The sequence below is a fragment of the Monodelphis domestica genome, chromosome 5 (assembly GCF_027887165.1).
Source record: "Monodelphis domestica isolate mMonDom1 chromosome 5, mMonDom1.pri, whole genome shotgun sequence".
NCBI classification, from domain to species: Eukaryota; Metazoa; Chordata; class Mammalia; order Didelphimorphia; family Didelphidae; genus Monodelphis; species Monodelphis domestica.
The window spans coordinates 104,805,581-104,831,626 of NC_077231.1; the positions used below are offsets into that span (position 1 = coordinate 104,805,581).

The 26,046-nt window shown below is 35.2% G+C and overlaps 1 protein-coding gene across 1 annotated transcript in view; it reads right to left on the reverse strand.

Moving 5' to 3' along the window:
- The window catches only part of LRRK2 (leucine rich repeat kinase 2), a 186,857-nt gene extending 166,976 nt beyond the window's left edge, over window positions 1-19,881 (reverse strand). Inside the window, exons 1-5 of the mRNA XM_007503896.3 lie at window positions 19,427-19,881; window positions 19,055-19,140; window positions 13,899-14,008; window positions 6,003-6,091; window positions 4,998-5,135 (exon numbers count right to left, since the gene is read on the reverse strand). Of these exons, the coding sequence (XP_007503958.2) occupies window positions 4,998-5,135; window positions 6,003-6,091; window positions 13,899-14,008; window positions 19,055-19,140; window positions 19,427-19,580 (577 nt within the window). The 5' untranslated portion in view covers window positions 19,581-19,881. The remainder of the gene's footprint in view (window positions 1-4,997; window positions 5,136-6,002; window positions 6,092-13,898; window positions 14,009-19,054; window positions 19,141-19,426) is intronic.
- Window positions 19,882-26,046: the final 6,165 nt, after the last annotated feature.

The following is a 26,046-nucleotide window of genomic DNA, read 5'->3' on the forward strand; positions in this document are numbered from 1 at the left end:
CACTAGTGTCCTAACCCCTTTTCATTCTCCTCACATCACATAGGACAATGATGGCAAAAAGTTTAGAGAATGAGTGCCCAAACAGCAACCCTCATGCCATATGTGAGCCCACCACCTTTCACTAGACAGGGGAGAGAGGAAGCCCTCCCTTTGGGCTGCTGGGCAGAGGGGCAGGTCATGTGAAAATCTCCTCAGGCACTGTGGAGAGGGGGAAGGGAGCCCCTTCTTGCATGTACTGGCACACATGCCATAGATTCACTAACACAGACATAGGATATCATCATAGAGACCAATAGGCTCATATAAATTAAGTCTTTACTGTTTTATCTTTCTATTTCTGGAGGTAGCTTCTCAGTTTATTTCTCTAGTATTCGTTCTGTGGCCACATATGATATTCTCCTGGTTCTACTCATTTCACTCTTCATTATCTTGTATGGTTCTTTCCAGGTATTTTAAAAATCAGTCTGTTCATCATTTCTTATGGCACAGTGGTCTAGTAGTAGTCTCTCGGTAACCGAGGATGACGATTGTCTTTGTGCGTTTTTGTGCACAAAGACACTTGTGCGTGAAGATTTAAGTGGAAAAGTCGATGCACAGAGACAGTCCCACTCTCTCGGTGTTGGAAGCCTGGGTCCATTGGCACGAAAAGTTGTTACACCTGGAGACTTCCTCAGTTGCATTGGATGGCCGTGTTGTCTTTTGTGCTCCAACACGCCCTAAGCACGCCACAGTGCTTTGCTGAGTCGCCATCTCAGCCGTTGAACCTTCTTGTTGGTTTCTTCTGCCTGTTCCACCGAAACAGTCTTCACATGCTGGGTGAGCAAAGCCCTGGTTCACCAGGGGTTGATGACGACCTGATGGCTACCTTCACAAGGTTTAGCTGGCCTGTCGAAGCCGGTGCCCGGGGTGTGGCTGCTGCCGCATGCTAGCAGCTACTAGGAGCCACAAGTGAGAGCTGGGTGTCAGGTGAGGGTCAGAGGCTGGAGAGTTGCCCTAGGAGGGCAGTATGGGTAGGGGTGTATGGGGTGCTCAGGAAGGAGTAATAGCTTTGGCACAGTGGTATTTCATCACAATCATACGTGACAATTTGTTTAGCCAATCTTCAATTAATGAGCATCCCCCCAGTTTCCAATTCTTTGCCACCACAAAGGGAGCTGCTGTAAATATTTTGGAACATATAGGTTCTTTTCTTCTTTCTCTAACAACATTATTTCTGGGTCTAAGGGTATATACATTTTTATAACACTAGGTATAATTCCAAATTGATCTTCAAAATGGCTAGATCACTTCACAACTCCACTAAGTGCATTTGAGTGTAGTTTCATTGGTAAAAGAAACTCCCATCTTACATTAGTACTTTTTATCAAACATATTTTAGAGATTTGATTAGAGAATTGAGAGGATAAGTGACTTGCCAAAAACCACAGAACTGAAAGGTCTCAAAAGCAGAATTTCTATGTCTTCCTGGCTTGGAAACCAGCTCTCTAACCATTTATAAAGTAAGTCTTGCCTTACTGTAAATCTTTTATAACTCTAAGAAAATATAAAGACTATAAAGGAGAGGACTGGAGCCAAGATGATGGAAAAGACTCAATCTAGACTAAGTCATCCAATAATCCTCTGCAGAAAACAAAACAAAACAATGACCTTCCTCCCTCCCAAAAAAAACCCTTTAAAATAACACACAACAAATCAAATTCTGGAGAAACTCAGACAATAAAAAGGTCAGAGTGAGACATTTTTCAATTAAATTTCAACTTGCGAAGTCAGAAGGAGAGGTCCATAACACTTGATTGGGGGTAGAGCTAGTCAAGGATGCATGTGGTAGGAACATCATTAACAGGAGAAACTTCAGGAAATATCAGTCTAGGGGACTGGACAAATGGTGAGAAAGAGATTAAGAGGGATCCCTATGCATGCATTTGCCATGTTATTGACAGGATACTGTTTAGCAACTTCAATGCTCTAACCCAGTTCCAGGTAGCAGTTCTAGACCAGAGAGGAGTGTTGGTATTTGCATTTCAAAGGGAACGGGGAACATCAAAGGGCATGAACCATAACCCATAATCGGAGAGCAGTGACCACACTTCTCCTGTGTTAACACCTCCAGGGAAGTACTGAAAAATTAAAGACTCTCCCAACTAACTCAGAAAATAGCAACACAAAAAGCCTGAAACTTGGAACAGTTGTCTATACCCTCAAGTTAAGCAGAACTCAACTTTAACATAAAGTTCAAAATCAAGAAATGTGCTGGGAAAATGAGCAAAAAAAAAAGCCACAACAAAACCTTGAGGATAAAAAGTTGCTATAGTTACAGGAAAGGTGAAGACAAAATTGTAAAAAAAGACAATAATATGAAAACAACTATATGCAAAGTCTCAAAGAATAAAAAAAAAGATAGGATTCAGGCTAAAAAAAGAACTAAAAGAGCAAAAAATAGTTTTTTAAAAAAGTGAATGAGAGTGGCAGAATAAAATTTGGGGGGAAAATAAACAATGTGAGAAAATTATGAAAAGACAATAGCTTAGTAAAACAGGCCCAAAAATTGCAAAAGGAAATAACACTTAAAAAAAAAAAACAGAATTGGCCAAATGGAGAAAGAGGTAAAAAACTTCTTAATGAACTCCTTAAAAGGCAGAATTGGAAACACAGGGACAAAAATGGAAATGAGGTACAAATGAAAAAAGTGGGTGCAAAAGCTCACTGAAGAAAATAATTTCTTAAAAATTAGAATTGAGCAATTAGAGGTTAATAACTATGAATTTTAAAAATGAAACAGTTAGGAATGAAAAAGTAGAAGAAGGAATTAAATATCTCATTAGAAAAATAATTGGTCTGAAAAAGCAACTGAGCAGAGCTAATTTAAGAATTAATGAACTATTCAAAAGCCATAATAATAATTTTTAAAAATCTTAGATATCATATATCAAGATGTTATAAAGGAAAATTGCCCAGATATCTGAGAATAAAAGGGCAAAATAGAATCAAAGGATAAAAGAATCCATTGATCATTTCATGAAAGAAATCCCAAATTAAAACCCTCAGAAATATTATAACCAAATTCTAAATACTGAAAACAGGCAGAAGGAAATAATTCAAATAGAGTGGCATACTTAGAGAATCCTATAGAATTAATTAGAAAATTGGCTGAAACAATTAACAAACTTAGCAAAGTTGAAAGTTATAAGAAAATCCATAAAAATCATTAGTATTTCTATATATTATCAACAAAATCCAACAGGAAGAGATAGACTAACTTCATTTAAGATAATTGCAGACAACATAAAATACTTAGGAGTGTACATACATGATATATACCATGATCCTTCACTTATCATGGGAGTTGCATTCCAGAGACCCCCGTGATAGGTGAAAATCCTCAAAGTAGAGGAATTATATTTATTTTATTATATATGTATATATATATATTATGTGTGTGTGTGTGTATATATATATATATATATGTATATATATAAAGGCTTTATAAACCCTTCCCACTCTCCTATAAACCTTTTCCACACTCTTATTAACCTATAGTCACTGAGCCAATCAGCACCCAGGATACAGAACACAGCGCTGTGGTTGGTCACCTTTTATTTGATCAGCCAATAGTGTGCCATGATAAGTGTAATTCCATGATACAGAATTACACATATATATTTTTTAAAACCCATGATACAGTGAGGCCTTAATAAGTGAACCATGATATAGCGACAGTCGACTATACTAACACAATTATAACACATTTTTCACACAACAAATATAAATTTAAATAATAAAGTAGTAATCATCAAAACAAGCTGGTACTGCATAAGAAATATAATGAATGAGGGCTCAGTAGACTATATCTATGTACACCATACACAGTAGTAAATGACTATAGCAATCTAGTGCTTGATGATCTCAAGTTTTGGGGCCAATAATTCACTTTCTGACAAAAATTGCTGGGAAAACTGGAAATCAATTTAACAGAAAGTAGGTATAGGCTAACATCAAACAGAAATACCAAGATACAATTAAAATAGATACATGATTTAGACATAAAGAGGTGTCACCATAAGCAAATTAGAATATAATGGAAATTTTAACCTATCGGATCTATGGATAAAATTTCACAACCAAATAATTGATGAAGAGGATCTTAGAAAATAAAATGGATAAGTTGATTACATGAAATTTTAAAGGTTTTGCACAAATAAAAGCAATGCAACAACAATTCAAAGGAAGGTAGGAAACTGCGAACACATTTTTAAGGCAGAGTTCTCTAATAAAAGCCTCATTTCTCAAATACATAGGGAACAGAATCAAATTAATAAAAATAAAATCCATTTCCCAATGGACCTATAGTCAAAGGATATGAATAGGCAGTCTAAATCACCACTGAAAAGAGAAACACAAATTGAAACAACTCTGAAGTATCACCTCATATCCACCAGATTTGCTAACATAATAGAAAAGGAAAATGATGAATATTAGAAAGGATATAGAAAACTGGGACCCTAATAGTCTGCTTATAGAAGTGGAAAATAAGTGGTTATACATCATTTGGGGAATGACTGAATAAATAGTGATGGAACACTATGGTATTTTATAAAATGAGGGGCAAGATGGTTTCAGAAAAATTTGGAAAGACAAAGTGAGGTGAATAGAACATTGTATATAGTAATAGCAACATCATAAAATAATCAACTAGGAAGGACTTAGCTGATCTAATTAATACAATTATCCAAAGAAATTCCAAATGTCTCATAATGAAAAATGCTATCCACTTCCATATAGAGAACTTGTGAACTCATGTATTCTTTTTCTTTCTTGGAGGTGGGAAGGACCATGACTAATATGGAAATATGGTTTGCATAACTTCATATGTGTAATGGATATCTTATAGTTTGCTTTTTCATTGAGTGGAAGAGGGTCTGGTGGGAAGTAGACATTTTGGAACTCAAAAATTTTTTATAATTTAAGAAAGAAAGATAAAATACAAAAAATTAAAATACCTTTCCCAAAAAGTACATGTAAAACTTTACACCCAAACTTTTGGATCTCTTCATTTGTTGTAAATGTATGCATGGCATCAAAAATTAATGTAAATACATCACTGCAATCTTCTTCCAAGATCCGCAAAGTCATCAAATCTATATTAGAAAACCAAAAATTAATAGTTCTTTCAGTACTGAGAAGATTCAAAATATTTATTTGATAGTTATGTTTCAGGCTTTTTTTTATTTTAGTAAGCTATTTACCTTCCTCAAAAGTTATCATGGTCAAGTATACATAATAGAAAACTGAAAAGAATGTATCATATAACTTAAAGGTAACTTATGAAATGACTTTAATATACACTGAAACTTTTCTAATTTCTTAATGCTACATGAAGAAACAATGTTTTAGATGAAAAAATTTTAAACTATAACATTGTGCAAATGCTGCTGATTTCTATGCATATTTATTCAATTCCTATTCCTATCTATTACCAATCTGAGAATGCAGATGTTTAAAATTTTAAAACCCTGGAAAAAAAAAGAATAAAGTTTATATAAAACAGACAAGAAGGTCTAATACGGTTTTCATCGATATTTTCTATGGGAAAAAGAATCATATATATTCTTTGAGTGTAAGTTTTTTCATTTGATCCTCTGGATATCAATTTGTTATTTTCTTTTTTCAAATTTTCTCTCATTATTCAGTTTACTTGCCTGCTTGTTGCACTTCTTTGAAGTCCTTTTTAAAGGAACAGTTAAAGAAACAAGCAAAACAGGGTTCCAGGGTAAAAACTGTGATCAGCAGGATTGACCCAGTATAATGAGAAAAGAGAGAAAATAACAAACATGTAAGTCCAATAGTGGATTTTCCCCTGTTATTGGATTTAGATACCTAAAATTCAAATTTCATGAGTAATTTTGTTATGATTCCTAATAAAATATAAAAAAAGTTAAAATAAATTAATGATGCTTTAATTCTTCAAAACAATTTTGAGTTCAACTAAAATTTAACTTAATTACCTGAAGTTAGAAGCTGATCTAATGTCTTCAGTCCAATAACTGAAAGGGTTATATTAGCATTGTGAACAGTGAACATTTTAAGAATCAGTCTGAAAAAGAGATCAAGAATAAGGTAAACATCTCCATATGTGTAATTTTGTTTTTCAATAGTCTAACTCCCATATTCTCCTTCTTATACAATAGATTTGAAAATTAATCTCAAATTAATTAATGAATATCTTGATTATGTGAATCAATAAATGGGATTTTATCATTGATCATCAAAATCCACAGTCTGTAGAGTAGGTTCTGTTCCCAAGGACAAAGTAATCAAGACTATAGGAGGTTATCTCACCCAGTTTGGCTAGACCCATAAAATTTCTCAACCAAGAAAGCAACACAATAGTTCCAGTCCAAAAGGGAAATCAAACAACTACATAGTGGTAGCAAGATGTTCCATATATAAGATAATGAGCAGAAACACAGAAGAAAAATATATGATTAATCATATGGTTTGATGGGGATATGATTGAGGTTTTGGCATCAAAAGATCACTCTATTGCAAATATGAATAATATGGAAATAGGTCTAATTACTTGTCAGCTCAGGGAGGAGGGTGGGAAGAGGCCTGGGAAAGAACTTGAATCATGTAACCATGGAAAAATATTCTAAATAAATAAATAATTTTGTAAAATAAAATACAATAAAACACTAGCAAAAAAGACTACAAAAAATAAGTGAATTGAAGCTTTCTATCAGCTGCCTGTTTCCAACTATCAAAAAAAAATATTCCTGGAAGCTAGAAGGTAATGCTACCTATAAATTAAGTTTGATGAACAATTTCAACTCTAATTTTTGAGCAACTACAGATGTCCTTATCTTCCCTTTTCTGTTACTTGTTTGCACATGTGTATGATGTTATCTTTGCCTCTAGTTTCCTGTAAATTTTATTTTTTCTATATTGCTTAGATATTCATCTAGATAAGATTTTTGAAACTAACTACCTGAGCTTACTGACTGATTCGTGAATTTTCAGTATAGCCTGAGCTCTTTGGGTAATAATGAAACCACAGTTTTTATCTTGGTACTATTGATTTGGAGAATGATAAGTAGCACCTAATAAATAGATCCTTGGATAACTTTGACCTGACTACTATGCCCCTTAAGTGTATGGAAGTAATTTTATTTAATAGATAAAAAATGGTAATGTGTATGAGCAATCTTTTTAAATTGTTCACAATTTTATGTATCGATTTATTTATTGATTTGTATACATATAAGTTGCATAATATTAATATAAAGGTAGTAGATATAGAACCAAAATGGAAGAATACAGGCAGCAAACAAACCCAACTGAATTCTCCCTATATTCCTTTCCAAACAATTTAAAAATAATTTCTCAAATCAAATTTTGGAGCAACAGAGCCAATGAAAGATCAGAGTGAAGTTTTTTTCCTGAATAAGACAATATAGGAAGTCAGCAAATGATGTCTGTGATACTAGGGTGGGAGCCAGCCCAAAGCACAGAAGTAGAAGCAGTGGTTGATCCTGAAAGCAGCTGCAGCAGCAGAAACAGCAGCAGCAATTTTAGGAACTCTCAGCCTAAAAACAGGAAGGGGGATTAAAGGTCAAAGAGATTATAGGGAACCATTTAGTTGTAATGGATGAAGTTAGCATTGATTAGCAACTCTATTGACCATATGAAGTTCTGAGTTATGAAGGGACTGTTTATGGTCAGTCACAAGGAATAGGAGCTCTGGCCTCAGCACCCAGGCAAAGTGGAACACTAGCACTTGCAGCTGAAGGGGAATAGGAGACCTGTTTAGAGATTTAGAGTCAAGAAGAGCACTACCACTTGTGGCTGCAGGCAATAAGTGCCCCATGTAGATAAAGGTCAAATCACAGACAGGGAAAAAAGTAACAATACCTCTCCCATGATCATAGCACCATAGAAGCACCAAAAACTTATAGTTCTAAAGAACAAGCTCTGAAAAAAGCAGCAGTGTCTACTTTGTACCAGGGGAAGAGAGCTCAATATTAACATAAAGTTCATAAAAATAATTTTAACAAAAGTTCTATAAATAGGTTGGAAAAATAAGCAAACACCAAAGAAGGAATTTGACAATAAAAGCGACTATGGTGACAGGGAAAACTAATATATAAACTCAGGAGAAGATAACACTGTGAAAATAGTTACAAACAAATCCTGAAAGAAGAATTGCTAATTAGACACACAAAGCCACTGAGAATTCCTGGAAGCGTTAAAGAGCTACATAAAAGTGTAGAGAACAAATTGGGAAAAGAAAGGAGAGTGATATGAGAAAATTACATCATTACACAAATTAATAGTATAATAAAGAGGTATGAAAAAATACTGAAAAAAACACTTTAAAAAGTAGAATCAGATAAATGTTAAAAATTCATTGAAAGAAAAAACAGTCCTCAAAAATCAGAATTGGCCATAGGGAAAAAGAGGTACCAAAATCTCATTGAAAAAATTAATTCCTTGAAAATTAGAATTGGCAAGAGGAAGATGACTCAATGAATCATTGAGAAACAATTTTTTTAAAGTCAAAAGAAGAAATAAATAGAAGAAAATATGAAATATCTCATTGGAAAAACAACTTATCTGGAAAACAGATTGTGGAGAGATTATTTAAGTACTATTGTACTTCCTGAGTTCATAATAAAAAGAGAGAGATTAGACAGATTACAAGAAATTATCAAGGAAAAACTTTACTGATATATTAGATCCAGAAGGTACAATAAATTGAAAGAATCTTCCAATCACCTTCTGAAAGAAATCTCTAAACCACTACTCCAAGAAATAGTATAACTAAATCCCAGAGTTCTTAGTTCAAGGAGAAAATATTGCAAGCGGCTATAAAGAAACAATTGAAATATTGTGTAGCCATAGTCAGGATCAAACAAGATTTAGCCTCTTCCAGGTGAATGGAGCAGAGAACTTAGAATAGGATATCCAGAAGGCAAAGGAGCTAGGATTGCAACCACAAGTAACCTACCCAGCAAAATTGAGTATAATCCTTCAGATAAGAAAATGGATATTTAATAAAAGAGAGACATTCCTGCTGAAAATATCAGAGCTAAATAGAAAATGTGACATTCAGACACAAGACAGAGAAGAGTAAAAATGAAAGAGTAAAGAGTAATCATAAGGACTCAACAAGAATAGGGTTAAACTATTTACACTACTATATGTGAAGATAATACATGTAACTCCACTGAACTCTTCCATTGTTAAGGCACTTAGGAGTCTACATAGAGAGAGGATGTGAGGATGAGTTGATAACGTGATAATCTTTTTTAAAAAGGGGGGTTGAAAAGGAGGTAAAATAGGAATGCACTCAAAGAAGGGGGAGGGAAAGGTAAAATTGGGGAAATTTCAAAGAATTGGAAATTGAGGGGATGCTTATCAGTTGGGAAATGGCTGAACAAGTTTGTGAAAGAGTACTACAGTAGTATACAAAAGGATGAGCAGGGTCGCTTCAGTGAAAAAAAAAAGCAAGAACTAGATGAACTGATGCAAAGAGAAGTGAGAAGAACTTGGAGTTCATTATGCACAGTAATCACAACATTGTAATGATGATAAACTGTGAGAGACTTATGCTCATCAATACAGTGATCCAACATAATTCCAAAGGACTCATGATGAAAAAAATTACTATTACCTCCAGAGAGAACTGATCACCTAAGTGAAAATTGTAATTTTCTTGCAATGGTTAATATGGAAATGTATCTTGCATGATTTCACAATATAATGTATATTCTTTTGCTCGGCTTCATAATAGGGAGCAGAGAGTGGGAGAAAGGGAAAGAATTTAGAATTCAAAAGAAAAGAACATTAAAAATAAAGTATTGACTAAAGGAGTCAGAAAGACTTGGTTCAGTTCTTACCCCTAATAATCATTAATTGACTAACCCTTAACAAATCATTTAACCTCTATGTAACTAGGGCAAATACCTAGAACTTATCAAGTTTCATAAAGGTTGCTTTCTAGTCCCCAGTTTTTATGATTCCAAAGCCATCCCCATCATACTGACTTTCACTATTATGCTATTAGTAATTATATATATTATATATGCATATATATATATAACATATATTATTCCTGAAAATGTCATATTCTGCAATAATCTATGAGCCAAGAAGTATATTTATAAATTATAGACATTTATAACCAGATGATATGAACTATGGGATAAATTGCATTTTTCACCAAAGTGAGTGTGACATGGAAGTGACCAAGGGAACTTTGGCAGAACCTACCAAGGAGGAACAAACTCACATACAAGGTTAGCAGTGGATTCTTGCCCCCAAAACAGGCATAGCAATTAGTGAAGAATGCCTACTAAGAAATGAAAGGATTTCAATCTGCATTCACAAAGGGAACACCAATTCTTTTTTTTAATTTTATTTTTCCCCTATTACATTTTAAATGAATTTTTATGTTCTCTTTTTAAATTTTGAGTTCCAAATTCTCTTTCTTCTTCTGACCCTCCCTTAATCCTTCCCTCCCTGCTCCCCCTCTTCCCTGAGATACAGCAATCTGATAAAGATTTTACATGTATGTAAAATATAAAACATTTTTCCACATTAGTCATTTTGTGGAAAAGATCTTAAATTTAAAAAAGAATAAGAAAGAAAATGAAATATAGTATGTTTCAGTCTGCATTCAGACTCCATCAGTTCTTTGTCATAGGGAAGATGGCATTTTTCATCATGTGTCTCCTGGGATTGCCCTAGACCACTGCATTGCTGAGAATAATCAGATCATTCACAATTGTTCATCAAGAAATATTGCTGTCACTGTGTATCATGTTCTTCTGATTCTGCTCATTTCACTCTGTATCAGTTCATATAGGTCTTCCCAGATTTTTTTTTAAATTTATAACCCTTACTGTCCATCTTGGAGTCAATACTGTGTATTGGCTCCAAGGCAGAAGAGTGGTAAGGGCTAGGCAATGGGGGTCAAGTGACTTGCCCAGGGTCACACAGCTAGGAAGTGGCTGAGGCCAGATTTGAACCTAGGACCTCCCGTCTCTAGGCCTGGTTCTCAATCCACTGAGCTACCCAGATGCCCCCCTTCCCAGATTTTTTGAAAATTATCCTGCTGATTATTTTTATAGCATGACAATATTCAATTACTATCACATACCACAACTTGTTCAGGCATTCCCTAATTGATGGACAACTCCTTGATTTCCAATTCTTTGCTACCACAAAAAATGATTCAATAAATATTTCTTGTACAAATGGTCTTTTCCCTTTAAAAAAAATTCTCTGTGGGATATAGACCTAGTAATATTATTGATGGAGTAAAAGATATGCACAGGTTTACAGTCCTTTGAGCATAATTCCAAATTGTTCTCCAAAATGGTTTGATCGGATAATAACTCCACCAACAGTGTAGGTGCCCCAGTTTTCCCATATCCCCTTCCCATATTTATGATTTTCCTTTTCTTCATGTTAACTTATCTGATAGGTATGAGGTGGTACCAAAGAGTTGTTTTAATTTGCATTTCTCTAATCAAAAGTGATTTAGAGCATTTTTCACATAACTATAGATGGCTTTGATTTCATCTAAAAACTACCTTTTCATATCCTTTGACCATTTTTCAATTGGAGAATGGCTGTTATTTTTATAAATTTGATTCAGTTCTTTATATTTGATAAATTAGTCCTTAATCAGTGACACATCCTATAAAAATATTCCCCTTCTTTCTGCCTTTCTTCTAATCTTGATTGTATTCATTTTGTTTGTACAAAATCTTTTAAATTTAATATAATCAAAATTTTCCATTTTACATTTTATAATGCTCTCTATCTTCTTATTTAGTCCTAAATTCTTCCTTTATCCATAGGTCTCACAGGTAGACTATGCTATGCTCCACTAATTTATTTATGGTATTACAGTCAGCCCTTGGTATATCATGGTTCACTTATCATGGCTTCACTGTATTGCAGAGTTGGTTTGTTTGTTTTTTTTAATTTAATTCTTCATCATGGAGTTTTTGCTATATCATGGAATTTTATGGATGAATACCATACTGTACATAATGGAAATGCAGTACATCACTACTACTACAGATTGTACATGGCATACTATTGCCTGCTGGAATGAAAGGCATCCAACCACAGCACTGTGTTCTATATCCTGGTGGCTGATTGGCTCACTGTTTATAAGAGCATGGGAAAGGTTTATAGGAGAGTGAGAAGGGTTTATAAAGCCTTAAAATATCTATAAAAAAATAAAATAAAATAACACCACTACTTCCAGGATTTTCAACTATCGCAGGTGTCTCTGGAAAGTAACTCCTACAATAGGAGAGGGATCACTGTACTCTTTATACATAGATCATGGACCCATGTTGACTTTATCTTGGTATATGTTGTGAGATTGTTGATCTATTCACAGGCTCTACCATACCATTTTCCAGTTTTCTAATAGTTTCCATCAAACAATGAATTCTTATCCCAAAATGTTGGATCTTTTAATTTATCAAACACTAAATTACTATGGTCATTTATTACTAGGTTTTGTGAACCTAATCTATTCTACTGATTAATCACTCTATTTTTAGTCAGTGCCAGGTCATTTTGATGATTTTTGTAATAGTTTGAGATCTGGAACTCACTCCTAAGACCACCTTCATTTATTAATTTTTTCATTTAGTCCCTTAATATTCTTGACCTTTTGGGAAGTAACCATTCTAAAGAATTGACAGATCTCAACAGGACTGAAGTATCAATTATAAATTATACACAAACTATGAGAAAAATCAGAATCATTCTACTATTCTATTTTTCTTCAATATCACAGAAAAAAGAATAACAAACATAAGGGGGTGCATAATGTTAACAAGAAAAGACATAAAAGCCAAGAAGCTAACAAAATCATAGAAGAAGGAATTCCCCTGGAACACATCTCCCTCTCAAAACACTTTTTTGTTTTATTAAAGTTAACTACAGTCAAGGAAGTGGTCTCATGTATGTAGTCATAATGTTGCAAACTGCAAAAGGACAACTGATGAAATTGCTCTCAAGCCTAGGTGCTAGGAAATAATTTCCTCTTTCTTCTTTTTTGAAAGCAGTAGTTTAAATAAACTAAATATGTATTTATTGCTTAAGGAAACATAGAGCATAATTTCAAAGTTGGTACATTACTAAACCTGTTGCTTAGTTCCTGTATTTTTGTGGAACTAGCTATTCTATATTAGTTATTTTGTCCCAAAAGAAGCACTTAGTTTAAAATTTTAACTTTCTCTTTTCTGAGAAAACAATATTTGAAAATCACTCCAACCTGTTAAAATTTTTTGGATCATGACTGTCTCATCTAATGTAAGGATTATGTGGCCAATCTAACTCTCAAGAATATTACAAGGACTGAATGAAATAATATTCATTAAAAATGAATTAAAGAAAAAAGATCCAAGTTTTACTGGTGTGAGTATTCCTTCCACTGATGTAGTTCACAATCCTTCTATGTATTAAGAGGTTGAATAGTTGTGTTGCTATGGGCAAAAATTTTCATCATCTGGTAGCCAATCCCCTGGATGATGAGCTTCTCTAATCTTGGCTGGGTTAATTGTTATCCTCAGATAACAAACAGACAGCCATAATAGGACCCATATTCAATGACATTCCAATTTGATAAGACCTGCTAAAGCTAGTGCTCTCCTCTAGCATAAGCTTCAAGACCCAGACACAGTTCTCTGCCATGATGAATCATAGCAGTAGAACTTTTGAGAATCAAGTTCTATGCATGTTTAAAATATTTTAAAATGATATAACAAATATCTTTTCAAGATATCTTTGCTCTTTTATAACAATCTAGAAAAATGCAAATCTATATCTAAGTGACAATATAATTGCTTTTGCATAGCATTAATACTTACTGATGAACACCAAGGACTTCCCAATCCTTTCCAACATCCTGGGGACCCATTAAGCTTTGCATTATATCAGGGCAAATTTCTGTCAATTTACAGAGAAGTGACCAACCTGCCTGAAAAGTAATAAAGGCAATTATACGCTTGTTTACAGCTATTAGTTGAATATCTATCAAATTGAAATGTATTCATTCTTAACAGAGCAGGTCAATTTGAACATTACAAATGACATGATGAATTTTTGCTAGGAATATTAACAAGAAATACAGTTTCTTTCTACAAAAAAAAAATAAAAGCATGTAAAAAAGGAGAGGCAGTGTAGTGCAAGGCAGACAACGAGCATTTATTAAATGTTCACTATGTACCAACCATTAGGATACAAAGAAAAGCAAAAACCACCAGTGCCATCCTCAAGGATCATAATTCAAATGGAGGAAATAACATGTAAATAAGTAAGTATGTGGAAGATCATCTAAAATGACTAGTGGTTTTCTCAACCAGGCTTTGAGCCTGAGGAAAGCCAAGGAAATAAGACTGAGATGATCTAGCAAAAGCCAATAAAGAGCCTAGATGAGGCTGTGCAGCCCAGAGTTAGAGCTTAATAAGGAAAACACATTTAAAACAATGAATACCCATGCAATGCCAGTCTTCATGTGTAGTTTTGGCATGGTAAAATGGAGGATAACAGATGTAGTTATCCAAACAAAAACCCACCCAATGTTAATGAAATACAGGTTTCATCAACCAAAGGGTAGCTATAGAAAGATTAAAATTCCTTTCTCAAAAACAGGAAGACTCACACACACACATGCACACGCATGTGCATACACACAGTGTTGCACAGTAGTTAGAGCACACCAGGCTTGGACTCAGGAGGACATGGGTTCAAATCTGGCCTCAGACACATCCTAGCTCTGTGACCCTGGGCATCACTTAACACTGATTGCCTTGCTCTTCTGTCTTAGAATTGATACTAAGCCAGAAGGTAAAGAGTTTTTAAAAAGCCAGGAAGATTAATAGATATTTTCAGAATCTCTAATAGAGGAGGTTTTTTTTTTAAATTGCAAAATCACTTTAAGAATTAATTAATAGATTTTTACTTTAGAGATCAACAGTCTTTAAATGGCTAAGATCCAAAAGTAGAATTGTTCTGAGATGAATCCAAATCAGCCAAGGCCCCTAATAATTTGGGCTGGATTTTGGAACAAGTTGAGACACTTGTAGTGTCTTATTCATAGAATAAATCGTTAACAAAAAAGAGATTTATTTATTCACAGCCGTAGATAGACAGCAGTAGACAGATATTAAACAAGGAGAAGCATTGAGGACACTTTAAATTGATTCAGCTGACAGGTACTTGTCAGCAAAATATCAGAATACCCATAGGGCTCCCTAATGGTTGTTTTATACCCAGGCAATAAGAAAATAATATTAATGGTCTGAGTCTTTATACCCCTGAGCCAACAAACTTTGGAATGTTTCAATACATTTAAAGGAAAAATTAGCCAAACATGTATGGATGAAGGGATTAGGTTACTGTACCCATCATATTCCTTCCCTCAGAAAGCTAAGGAATTCTAGAGAACTTCTATCCTGACTTTAGGGCTATAGCTAATATACATAGCACTAAAAGAGGAAGGGTAAAAACTAAAACAAAAAATTATAATAAAAATAAAACAATTTAATAGTTTCCTTAAGGTCCAAGTCCCAGGGCTAAGTAATCTGGTCTATAGGTGGGTGATTTCAGATCTTTGCAGTTCACAGTGGATCTCTCAATGCAAAAAGGTGAACATAAGTAGAACAATTTATACAATAGCATTATGAAGACAAATTATTTTTTAAGTTAAAATTTGTTACATTGAAATACCCAGTTAACTCTCTCCCTACCCTCCTTTATTAGAGAAGGCATTATTTGATACCCAAAAAAAGATATGTATATATATATATATATATATATATATATATATATATATATAAAACAACTTATTTATTTCTATTTATTAGTGGTTAGGAACAGATACAAGTCATTCTTCAAATAATATTTCTATTGCTACATACAATGTTCTCTTGGTTCTGCTCATTTTCCTCTTCATAATTCCATGGCAAACAACTTAAGACTTAAAAAATCTGAACACAATAACCAATCACAATTCCAGAAGACTTGTGATGAAGACTCCTATCATTCACCTCCAGACAGAAAGATTCTGGGACTCAAGAGTACAGACTGAGGCATATTTTTTGGACATGGTTTCTAAACGATACTTTGTTTTACTTGATTACATATTTGCAACAAATTTTGTCTTGCTTTCTCAACATAAGATAAAGAGAGGAGGTGGAAGAGAGAATTTAGAACTGAGAATAAAATTTGATTTAAAAAAAAAAAGAGTTGGCTAAGGCACTTGATTGGTTGAGTACATGTCAGAGGTATATTTTGAACATGAGTTTAAGTGTTCCTGGCTCTGAGGCCAGCTCTACGTCAACTACACCACAGCTACCTATATCATATACTTTTCCTATGACTATAAATAATGTTCATTTCAAGTGCTTAAAAATATCTATTGATTGATTACTGGTATAACACATTATGATTTATAAAGTGCTTTTCTCACAGTAACCCCGAGTTCAGAAACACAGTTATTTCCCATTTTAGAGATAAGAAATAGCTACTATCAGAATCTGATTTCGAATATATGTTTCAAGTTCCAAATGTCAAGTGCTTTTTTAATTACCCAATATTTATTGAATTTTAGAAATAGAAGGCTACATTCAAAAGTGTGTTTCTACCACACACAGTAAGTGGTCATCCAATCTCTTCCTGAAACCCTTAAAGAAGGGGAATCTATTACCTTTTGAGGTGGCCAATTCCAATTTGAAACAGCTCTAATTATCTGGAAATTTGTTGTTATTCAGCCTACTTTTAATTATTTGCACCTTTGTTCTGATATCCAGCCTAAATTTACCACTTGGCTACTTCTACTCATTGCTCTTAGATTTTAATTATAAGGCCCAATAGAACAAGCCTAATCCCTTTCCCCAAAGGCAACTTTCATAATACCTATTTTTAAATAAACATAGCATGCCCCAATTCAACACAGCAAATTATCGTGTTTCCTATGGCAGACTATAGAAAGTTCTCTACCATATTTTAGTTTCATTTTATTTGAATTTTAATCATAAAATACAAATGAGATATAATAGGATAGGGCAAGAAGCAGTGAGAAGTACAAATTTTGAGACTAGGTCCCAGGTAAGAAAAATCAATATGTTGATTAACCTAGCAATAACCAATAAATTACCTGGTCTATGACCTCTCTTAGTGATCAGAAACAAATCACTGAGAGTCTTGAATCATTTAAATATAATTCTGAAAACTCATTATTCAGTTCTTTTCTACATAACTAAGACAAGTCAGAGTAATACTTTCTTGTTCCTCCCTACTCCCCTCAAGATGGGGGGAGGGAGTCAAATGCCTTGCCTGATCACCAGATTCCAATATCCAATGATCTATATCAAGTTAGATCTGGTTAGCTTTGACTTCCATCATTCATCCTAATGGAAGAAAGCAAGGATATGGCCATGCTCTCCCTGGGCATATTGGCCACAATTAGTTTTGTTTACTAGATAGGATGGGTATTGCGTTCTCCATCTTAATTATCTCAATTTTAGAAGCCGTTTTTGAGCAAAGAATGTAAAATTCATTTCTAGGTCTATCTGGACAAAAGAATGAGGAAAAGGATTAAACATAAATGTAATATAATAGAACAATATTGCAGATCAAAATGATACAGTATTAAGAAAAAAATCTGCTGAACATCATAGCATACTTATTAGATACTGCAAAGCAAACTGAATCAATGGAGAGCAATAAGGAAGAGTAATAACAAGGGATATTACATTATTAGGTCATACAATAAGTATGTTTGACAAACTGTGCAAAGAGAACTATATTTGGAGTCAAAGGGCTTAGTCTAAAGTCCTCCCTCTAATATTGTCATCTGTGTGACCCATTTCAAATCAGTTAACCTCTTTGTAACTCAGTTTCTTCAATTGTTAAATCAATTGGAATTGAAGATACTTGAGGTTCCTTTCAGTTCCAAACCTAAGATCTTCTAAACAGTGCTAAAGAGTAAATGGCCATCTCAAATGAGGATCCTCACAATATAGTTATAAAATTGTAACTCAATTTAAGATTTGTAAGCATCTAAAAGCAGCTAAATGGCTCAGTAGAAAAGTCCTAGGCTTTGAATCAAGATCTGAGTTCAAATCCAGCCTCAGGAACTTAGTACCTGAATGACCCTAAGCAAGTTATGTAACCTCTATCTTAATCCACTGGAGAAGGAAATGCCAAACCACTCCAGTATCTTTGCCAAGAAAACTTCACAGACAGTGTGGTCTACCAGAAGTACTGGACAACACCAAAGCACTTATCAAGTAAAAGACACTGATACTGTGTTTGGTGTTGGAAATGCAGACAAAATGGAGTTTACCTGACATAACAGAACTGATGCATTTGGCTAAGTATTTGAGTAGCTGTTTGAGCTACAATACTATATGTAGGACTATAAAAAATGGTCAGATATATTTATACATTCATCTCCCACCTCAGATAATGTTCATTTCTCCATTACCCTACCCTGCTCTCCAGTCTATTTGCTCCTCCCACTCACAAATCCACTATGACTGTCATCTGTGAATGAATTTTAATTTCATTACCTTTTGCATTAAAATAAAATGGATACATACATATATATATATATATGTATATATATATATATATATATATATGTATATATATATATATATATATATATATATATATATATATATATCCAGGGCAGCTAGGTGGCTCAGTGGATAAAGAGTATGGCCTGGAGCCTGGAGGTCCTGGCTAGCTGTATGACCCTGGGCAAGTCACAACTCCAATTGCCTGGCCCTTACCCTGGATAAATTCTAAGATAGAAAGTAAGGTGTCTCTTTTTTTTAAAATCCAACAATATTTGACAATCTCTCCATTTAAACAAATCACAGCAAGCAGGAGACAGAGAGGTCCTATTAAGTCTAAGGATACAAGTGGTTCATGCAATTGGTGTCTCCCAAGGTACTTTAAGTGTAAGCATCCCTCTCCAAACAGGAAAAGGAAAGATCAAATTAAGTATATTTACCTGTTGCACACTTGCAACTCTCATGTAGGAATCCAAAACAAGTAGCAAAGGAATATGGACATTTTTGCCTTTAAATAACTTGGCAGCTGGAAAAAGAAGAGAGGAGGAAAACAGACGAAACTGTTATTCACTGTAGCTATTTTAAACCAAAAGAATAAAAGGAAATAAGTGACAGTAAATCCATTTCGTCTTCAGTTCCTTTTCTAATAGAAATTTATGCTCCAGGAGAGTTTGGGCCAATGCAGAAAACTAGCTCCGATGAATTTCCTTCGAAAAGGCCATGATTTATGGATGTGCTTATAGTCCCTCCACTGCTTCCTTTGCCCAAAGTTTAAAAAAAAAATGAGGAAGGAACAACCACCAAAGAATTACCGTGATCTGTGAACGTTAAGAGCATCATATCTTCTAGGATTTGGATCACGGTTTCTATCTGTTTTCCTTCCTGGACGTATTGTAGCCTAACTGTCAACTTCTCCAGAATTCCCTCTTCATTTTCTTCATCCTCTAGGCTGCTGCCACTGGCCATGACGGACCCCAGTTCTTCCTGGAGCTTTTCTCTGGCCCTAACCTCTAGGAGGAGCGCCCCAGGAGCGTAGCAGGGAAGACTGACCCCACCGTTCTCACTGAGTCCCTGGTGCAGGTATGATCCTGATCCTAGGCTTCGGCCTATTTTGGAAAACAGCCTACCCCGCCCTTCCTGACCCCTCCTCCTCCTGCCCCACCCCCGGGCCGGAAAATGAACTCTATGCAAACTTCGGGGGAGGAGATAAGAGGCCGTTGTTGGAGACTGCAAATCCTGAAATCTTCCAGCCTCTGCAGTTAACACTTTCTCCAAGTTGCGGAGAAGAGGGCACGACTAGGGGCGAATGGGGGGGGGGGGCGGTTGGGGGCGTCCTCCTGAGTTCTACCCTTCCCAGAAACCAGAGCAGAAGGCTTCCATTGGCTGGATTTAAAGGATTTGCTTAAACCCTAGCCAGTAGGGCCGCGGAAATTGGGTTAGAAGAGAAGTGATTGCTAGCGGGGAGGGACAGCCTGGAGAGGCACTTGAAAGAGGAATCGCCCAAGCCACTGAGAACCACTAGTATTTAAATCAGGGAACCTAGGAAAGAAAGGCATGGCAACCTATTGTCTTCTTTAAAAATAGAAAGCTAAGGTTTTGTTAGAAAAGATATTGTCCACTTGAGGGAAACACTGGGATTTTAGTACTGGCATTGACTGAGCCGGTGATCCTCAATCCTGTAATTGTTTAGGAACATGGCCAACCTTTGAGTGGTGCCTTGAGGAGATCCCAATAGTGAGAGAATGCAAACAGAAGCAGGGCTCTGGAATTTTAGGATTGTCTAACCACTGCCCAGAAGAACCTGAGTTTGGGAGGGGGTTTTGGATGAGAGGAGCCGCAATTTTGTCTCCTGGATTTTGTTGTGAAAATTCTTGGTAGAATCCACTAGGGAAGATTCCTGTGAAAGGGCGATGCTAAATCCTCTCCCAGGAACCCAGAGGCATTTCCCAAAACGTTGGAGATTGACAAATGTATTGAGATCTAGACAAAATGTGCCAATTGTATCTCATCTCATTTAGCTGAGGACAGGTAAGGAGTGCTACATTTGTATAAAAAATGTTCTATATTTTCCTTTCTATGCCTTTCTTCTTCACCTTTCTCCCCCTCTGTCCTTCCTTCTCTCTCCTCTTCCCTTGCTTTCCTCTTTCCCTCCTCTTTCCTTCCCTCCCTCTCTTCTTCCTTCTCTCTCTCTCCCTCTCCCTATTTCTTTCTTTCCCCCACTCCCTTTCCCTCCCTCCTTTCCATTGAGGGATTATCTGAAGAGCACAAAACTCAAGAAAGGACCAGGAACATTTCTCAAAACCCAGTGTAAAATGCACACTAGAAATAAAGAACATGTACTAGTGTCGAAAGAGCATTTATTTTTTTAAGAACTAATCGTGATGTTAAGAGTTGACTTTGGGAGGCTGTAGCACTCCAGGCCTGGAGTCAAGAGGAACTGGCCTCCTTTAACCCCCTTGCCACTATTCTGCCTTAGAAATGATACTAATACCCCATGATTTCTATTCCCTAAGTTTTTTTTAAATCTTTCAAAAATTTGAGTTATGAATGCTTTGTTTTGGATAATGAAAATTTGTACTGCATTCTAACAAAGATCTGCATCCATGTGTAGATGTTTTGATATATTAGCGACAAATAAGGATTATTTATCATCATGATTTCCAGTCAGATGGCCTGGTTTCAAATTCTGACTACCTATATAATCTTGAGACAGTCACTTAACTGCTTTGAGCATAAATTCCATCTGTACAATGACCCCAAAAATTCTTTCTGGTACGCAGTCTAGATGATAATATGATCCTGTGATGATCTGCTGATGGTTCCTTCTACCTTTAATTCCATGATTCTATGATCTTCTTTCTTTTGACTCCTCTACAGTAAAACTTTTATATTTAAACCATTTTCCATTCAATTTTGATTGAATGTGTAATTTTATGTGTTTCTGGGAGAATTGTTCTTAGTTATTTTAGCTCTTTTATTTCTAGATTGCCTGACTCATTAAAGTTCCAGGACATTATTTTCAATGATTAATACCTGTTACAATAATTTGTTTATCTTAAGTCCAGGACAGTGATACAATGGCTCATAAAGTCCATGTTGTTCCCTCTTCACCTTTAAGGAGCTTATTTTAGAAAAAAATTTTGAGTTCAGTCATAATCATTCTGGGCCTTCAGGAAAATTTAGGTAGAGGGTAGTCCCTGCCTGAATTTACATTCTTGTTTATGTCTCCTTAACTCCTTGCCTCTGTGGGTAAAGCAAAATAAGATTTACTGGAAATGGTCAGGTAACACTACAGGAGATTATATTATGGTATTTGTGGGAAGACAAGGATCAAGAAGGGAAACTGGGGGGAAAGGTCATTCTTTTCCCAAGGTTTCCCGCAGCCTGGATCTTCTCCTCCCATATTCCTGTAGAATTTATGACAGTCCTCAATCTCCTTCACAGTTCAGGTCTACCTTTTTTCCTGAGAAGCATATGCTTGGTCCAGTCTCTCAAACCAAGATCCCCAGAATCCAATCTCTGGTAATGAGAAAATCCCTTCCTTTTTTCCACTAATTCCTCAGGATATGGCCAAGTCTCTCAGTGGCAGCCAAACATAGTTATGTAACCTTTGCTGGTTACATTAATGCAATAATAATGCCTGTAGTCTATGGAAGAAAGCCAGATTAATTTGCTAATAATAATTAACAAACTACATAGTATATTAAGTACAAGGCATATAAATGTGACAATTAACAGATACACCATGCTAATATATGTATTTACTTACAACATATACATTTCTTGGTTAAGTACTAGCATTATCATCTGGCTGCATATATAATCATTTCCCTACTTTCCCCAGGGAATTTGTGAGTTAGTCTGATCAGTAGTCAAATACTCCTTTTTTTTCGATGACCTGATGACCTATTAATACTCTTCTGCCTCGGAACCAATATAGTCTTGATTCTAATATGGAAGGTAAGGGTTAAAAAAAAAAACTCAACTTGCTCATCAGGGAGCACAGCTGACTCAGCTACTGGTAGATCATCTGGGCAGGACCTCCACCAAACACAGAGACTATTCTGTCAGTTGCCCAGTGACTCCACTCCTGAGCATGGAGTGGCTTTCCTTGAGAACATGTAGGTTCTGATTTAAGATAAATATTGGTCTCTGAATTTTGTGGGATCCATTACATCTGGGACTTTCATTAATGGACACTCTAAATCCATTTAAAATGGCATTTTCTCCTTTTCTGTTATTTTAAATTGTAATTGTACAGTAGACTGTTTTTCCAGTGTGATTCCTTAAAAGTAAGATGAAGTCCTTTTGAGGCGATTTTTGCAGATTTTTTTTTTAATTTGCCAATTTGTTGAATGTTTAAGCTATTTGCTATGTTACAGAATTCTGTATAGGTACTGATAGTGATAAAAAGTATGAGAAATATAGATTTTGCATCATTAAAATAAAAAATCACTAAAAATGCCTAGAGTATATTATGAAAGGTCATAAATATTCTCTTTTTCCCCTTTTCTAAGCAAACCTAGAGTGTTTGCCTTATTTGTAACCTGATTCCAGACAACTTGTCTGAGATTCTATTGGAATAAGACCATCTACAAGAAATACCTCTTCTTTCTTCTCATTCTTTTCCTAACTCCTTAAAATCCAGTGCCTGACCACCTTATTCCTTTGAAACTGCTCTCTCCAAAGTTACCAATGAGCTTTGCTGTCAAATTTAATAATTGAATAAGCTTTTCTCAGTCTTCATTATTCTCTCCTTCCCTGCAACCTTTGATTCGATTGATTACTGTCTTCTCCTTGATACTCTCTTCTCACTAGGTTTTCAGGACACCACTTTCTTCTGGTGCTTCTCCTACCTTTTTGACCATTTTCTTCTCAGTCTCCTTTATGGGCTTTCCATCCACTCATGCCCTCTTTCTGTGGGTGTTCTACAGGGTTCTGTCTTGAGCCCTCTTTTCTTCTCCCTCTATACTACTTAACCTAGTAATCTTATCAAATCCTATGGATTTAATTATGCTACTGATTTCAGAATCTACCTCTCCTATCCTAACCTCTCTGCTGATTTCTAACCTTGCCTCTCCAACTGCCTTTCTGATATCTTGGACCTGATGCCCAATAGATATTTTAAACTCAATATAATAAGCTTTGTCAACTTTATAAGAATAAGACTTATCCCCCAACTGATAGGCAAAAGATGTGAACCAACAATTTTTGGATGAAGAAACCAAAACCCTATGTAGGTATATGAAAAAATGCTCTAAATCATTACTGATTAGAGAAATGGAAACCAAAACAGTTCTGAGATATCATCTTATACCCAGTAGACTGACTAAAATGACAAAAAGGCAAATTAATGATTGTCACAGGAGATATGGAAAAATAGGGACATTCATGCCGTATTGGTAGAACTGTAAACTAATCCAACCATTTTGAAGAAGAATTTGGAATTACACCCAAAGAATTAGAAAACTACACATACCCTTAGACCTAGAAATACCACTGCTAAGTTTGTTTCCCACAGAGGTTAGGGGAAGAGGAAAATAACCCAAGTTCCAAAATATTTATAGCAGCTCTTTGTGGCAGCAAAGAGGAAACTGAGAGGATACCCATGAATGGTTGAACAAATTATGGTATATGATTGTGATGGAATATACTGTGCCATAAGAAATGATGAATGGACTGTTGTTTTTTTTTCTTTTAAACTTGGAAAGAACTAAGTGAGATAATGAATAGGGAAATGAGTAGAACCGGGAGAACAATATACACAGACATAGAAATAATCCTGGAAAAATTAATTGTGCTATTTCCAGAAAGTGAACAGAAAGGTGAAATATGAAAGACTTGATTAAATATACATGTTGGGTACCTTAATATCTTTTGTGATGCAGAAAGGGTGGGGAGGGCCTGGAACACTAGTGGATGAAAATTATTATGTATATTCAAAGAAAAATAAGCTAAACATATAGGAGATTTGTGATCTCACTTGTGTACTATCTTCTTTTTCTTTGTATTTGGTTTCATAAAATTAGAATAAAAAGAAAAATAAATAAACTCAACATATCCAAAACAGAATTCATTATTTGCCCCCTAAACTCTCATCCCCCTCCTACCTTCCCTATTACTATAGAAGGAAACATCTTCTTCCCAGTCTCTCAGGCTCACAATCTACATGTCATCTGTGACTCCTTACTGTCTCTCACCCCCATATCAATCTGTTGCTAAAGCAACAAGATTTCACCTTTGCAAAATCTTTCAAAATACTCCCTTTTCTTCTCCAACACTGCTATCCCCTGGTCTGACTTTTATTGTCTGTGTGACCCCACATCACACTGCCTTGATTTCCTTAACTGTAAAATGGGAATAATGACAGCAAATACCTCCCAGCATTGTTATGAGAATTAAATGATCTCTATAAAGTGCTTAGAACAGTACCTGACATATAGAAAGTACTAAATACTTATTCCTTTTCTCCTGCCCCTAAACAGAATCCCTAGCTGATGACAATCATTTGACATTGCATCAATGTCAAAGAAAGACTGAACTCATGATTCTATAAGGGAACCTAGCTAAGAGAATACATCACAACTAAGGGAGACTGCATGAGCGTTGCAGAAATGGAAGAAAAGGTCCCAGAAACTAGTTTTCTATCCAGAAACCAGGTGCTGTGAGTTACCTCTTTGCCATATGCACTCTAAGCTTGAACCCTTTTCCCCCTGTTCTCTGTATGTATTTAATGGAAAATTTTAGGGGAAGGGAGCTGTTCTGTTCTTTTTCATTTTAGCAAATACTCCTTTCTAAAGCTACTTAAGACCATCTGAGTAAAGTGATAATCTAACTGATAATCTTGTTAGAAAGCATACTGGTTTTGCTAGAGCCAATAATAGTATTAGCAAATTACCCCTGACTTCTCAGGGCCAGGGAATAGAGCCAGCATAGATCTGAGAATACAAGAGATCTTGGGAAATAGGAGTTGGGATAACTAAGGCTTAGAAGTTTTGTGGACTACAAATTCTTCAGTATATAGATTAGTTTGCTATTGTATACATTGTCAGTTTTGGAAAGTGAAGTGCTACACCTGACTATAAAATAGAAAGAAGTCAAACCCACCCCCTCATTTTAAAATTCATATTTCTGCTGTATTCCTGTATTTTGTGGAGCTGTCAGAGGAAAGATTTATTCTGCAGAAGACAGATATGAGAACAATGGGTGAGAATTGCAAAGAGAGGAATTTAGGTTTGATGTAAGAGGAAAACATTTTCTAACAATTAGTGTTATCTAAAAGTGGAATTGACTGGGATTGGAAAAGAGAATTACTCTCTTTAGAAGAAAAAGTAGAGGACATTCTTAATCAGGAATGGTTTGAACTCTCAATTCCCATCCATTTTGGATGCTGGGAAGGGGTTGAATTCAATCACATCTAATAACTGCCAAC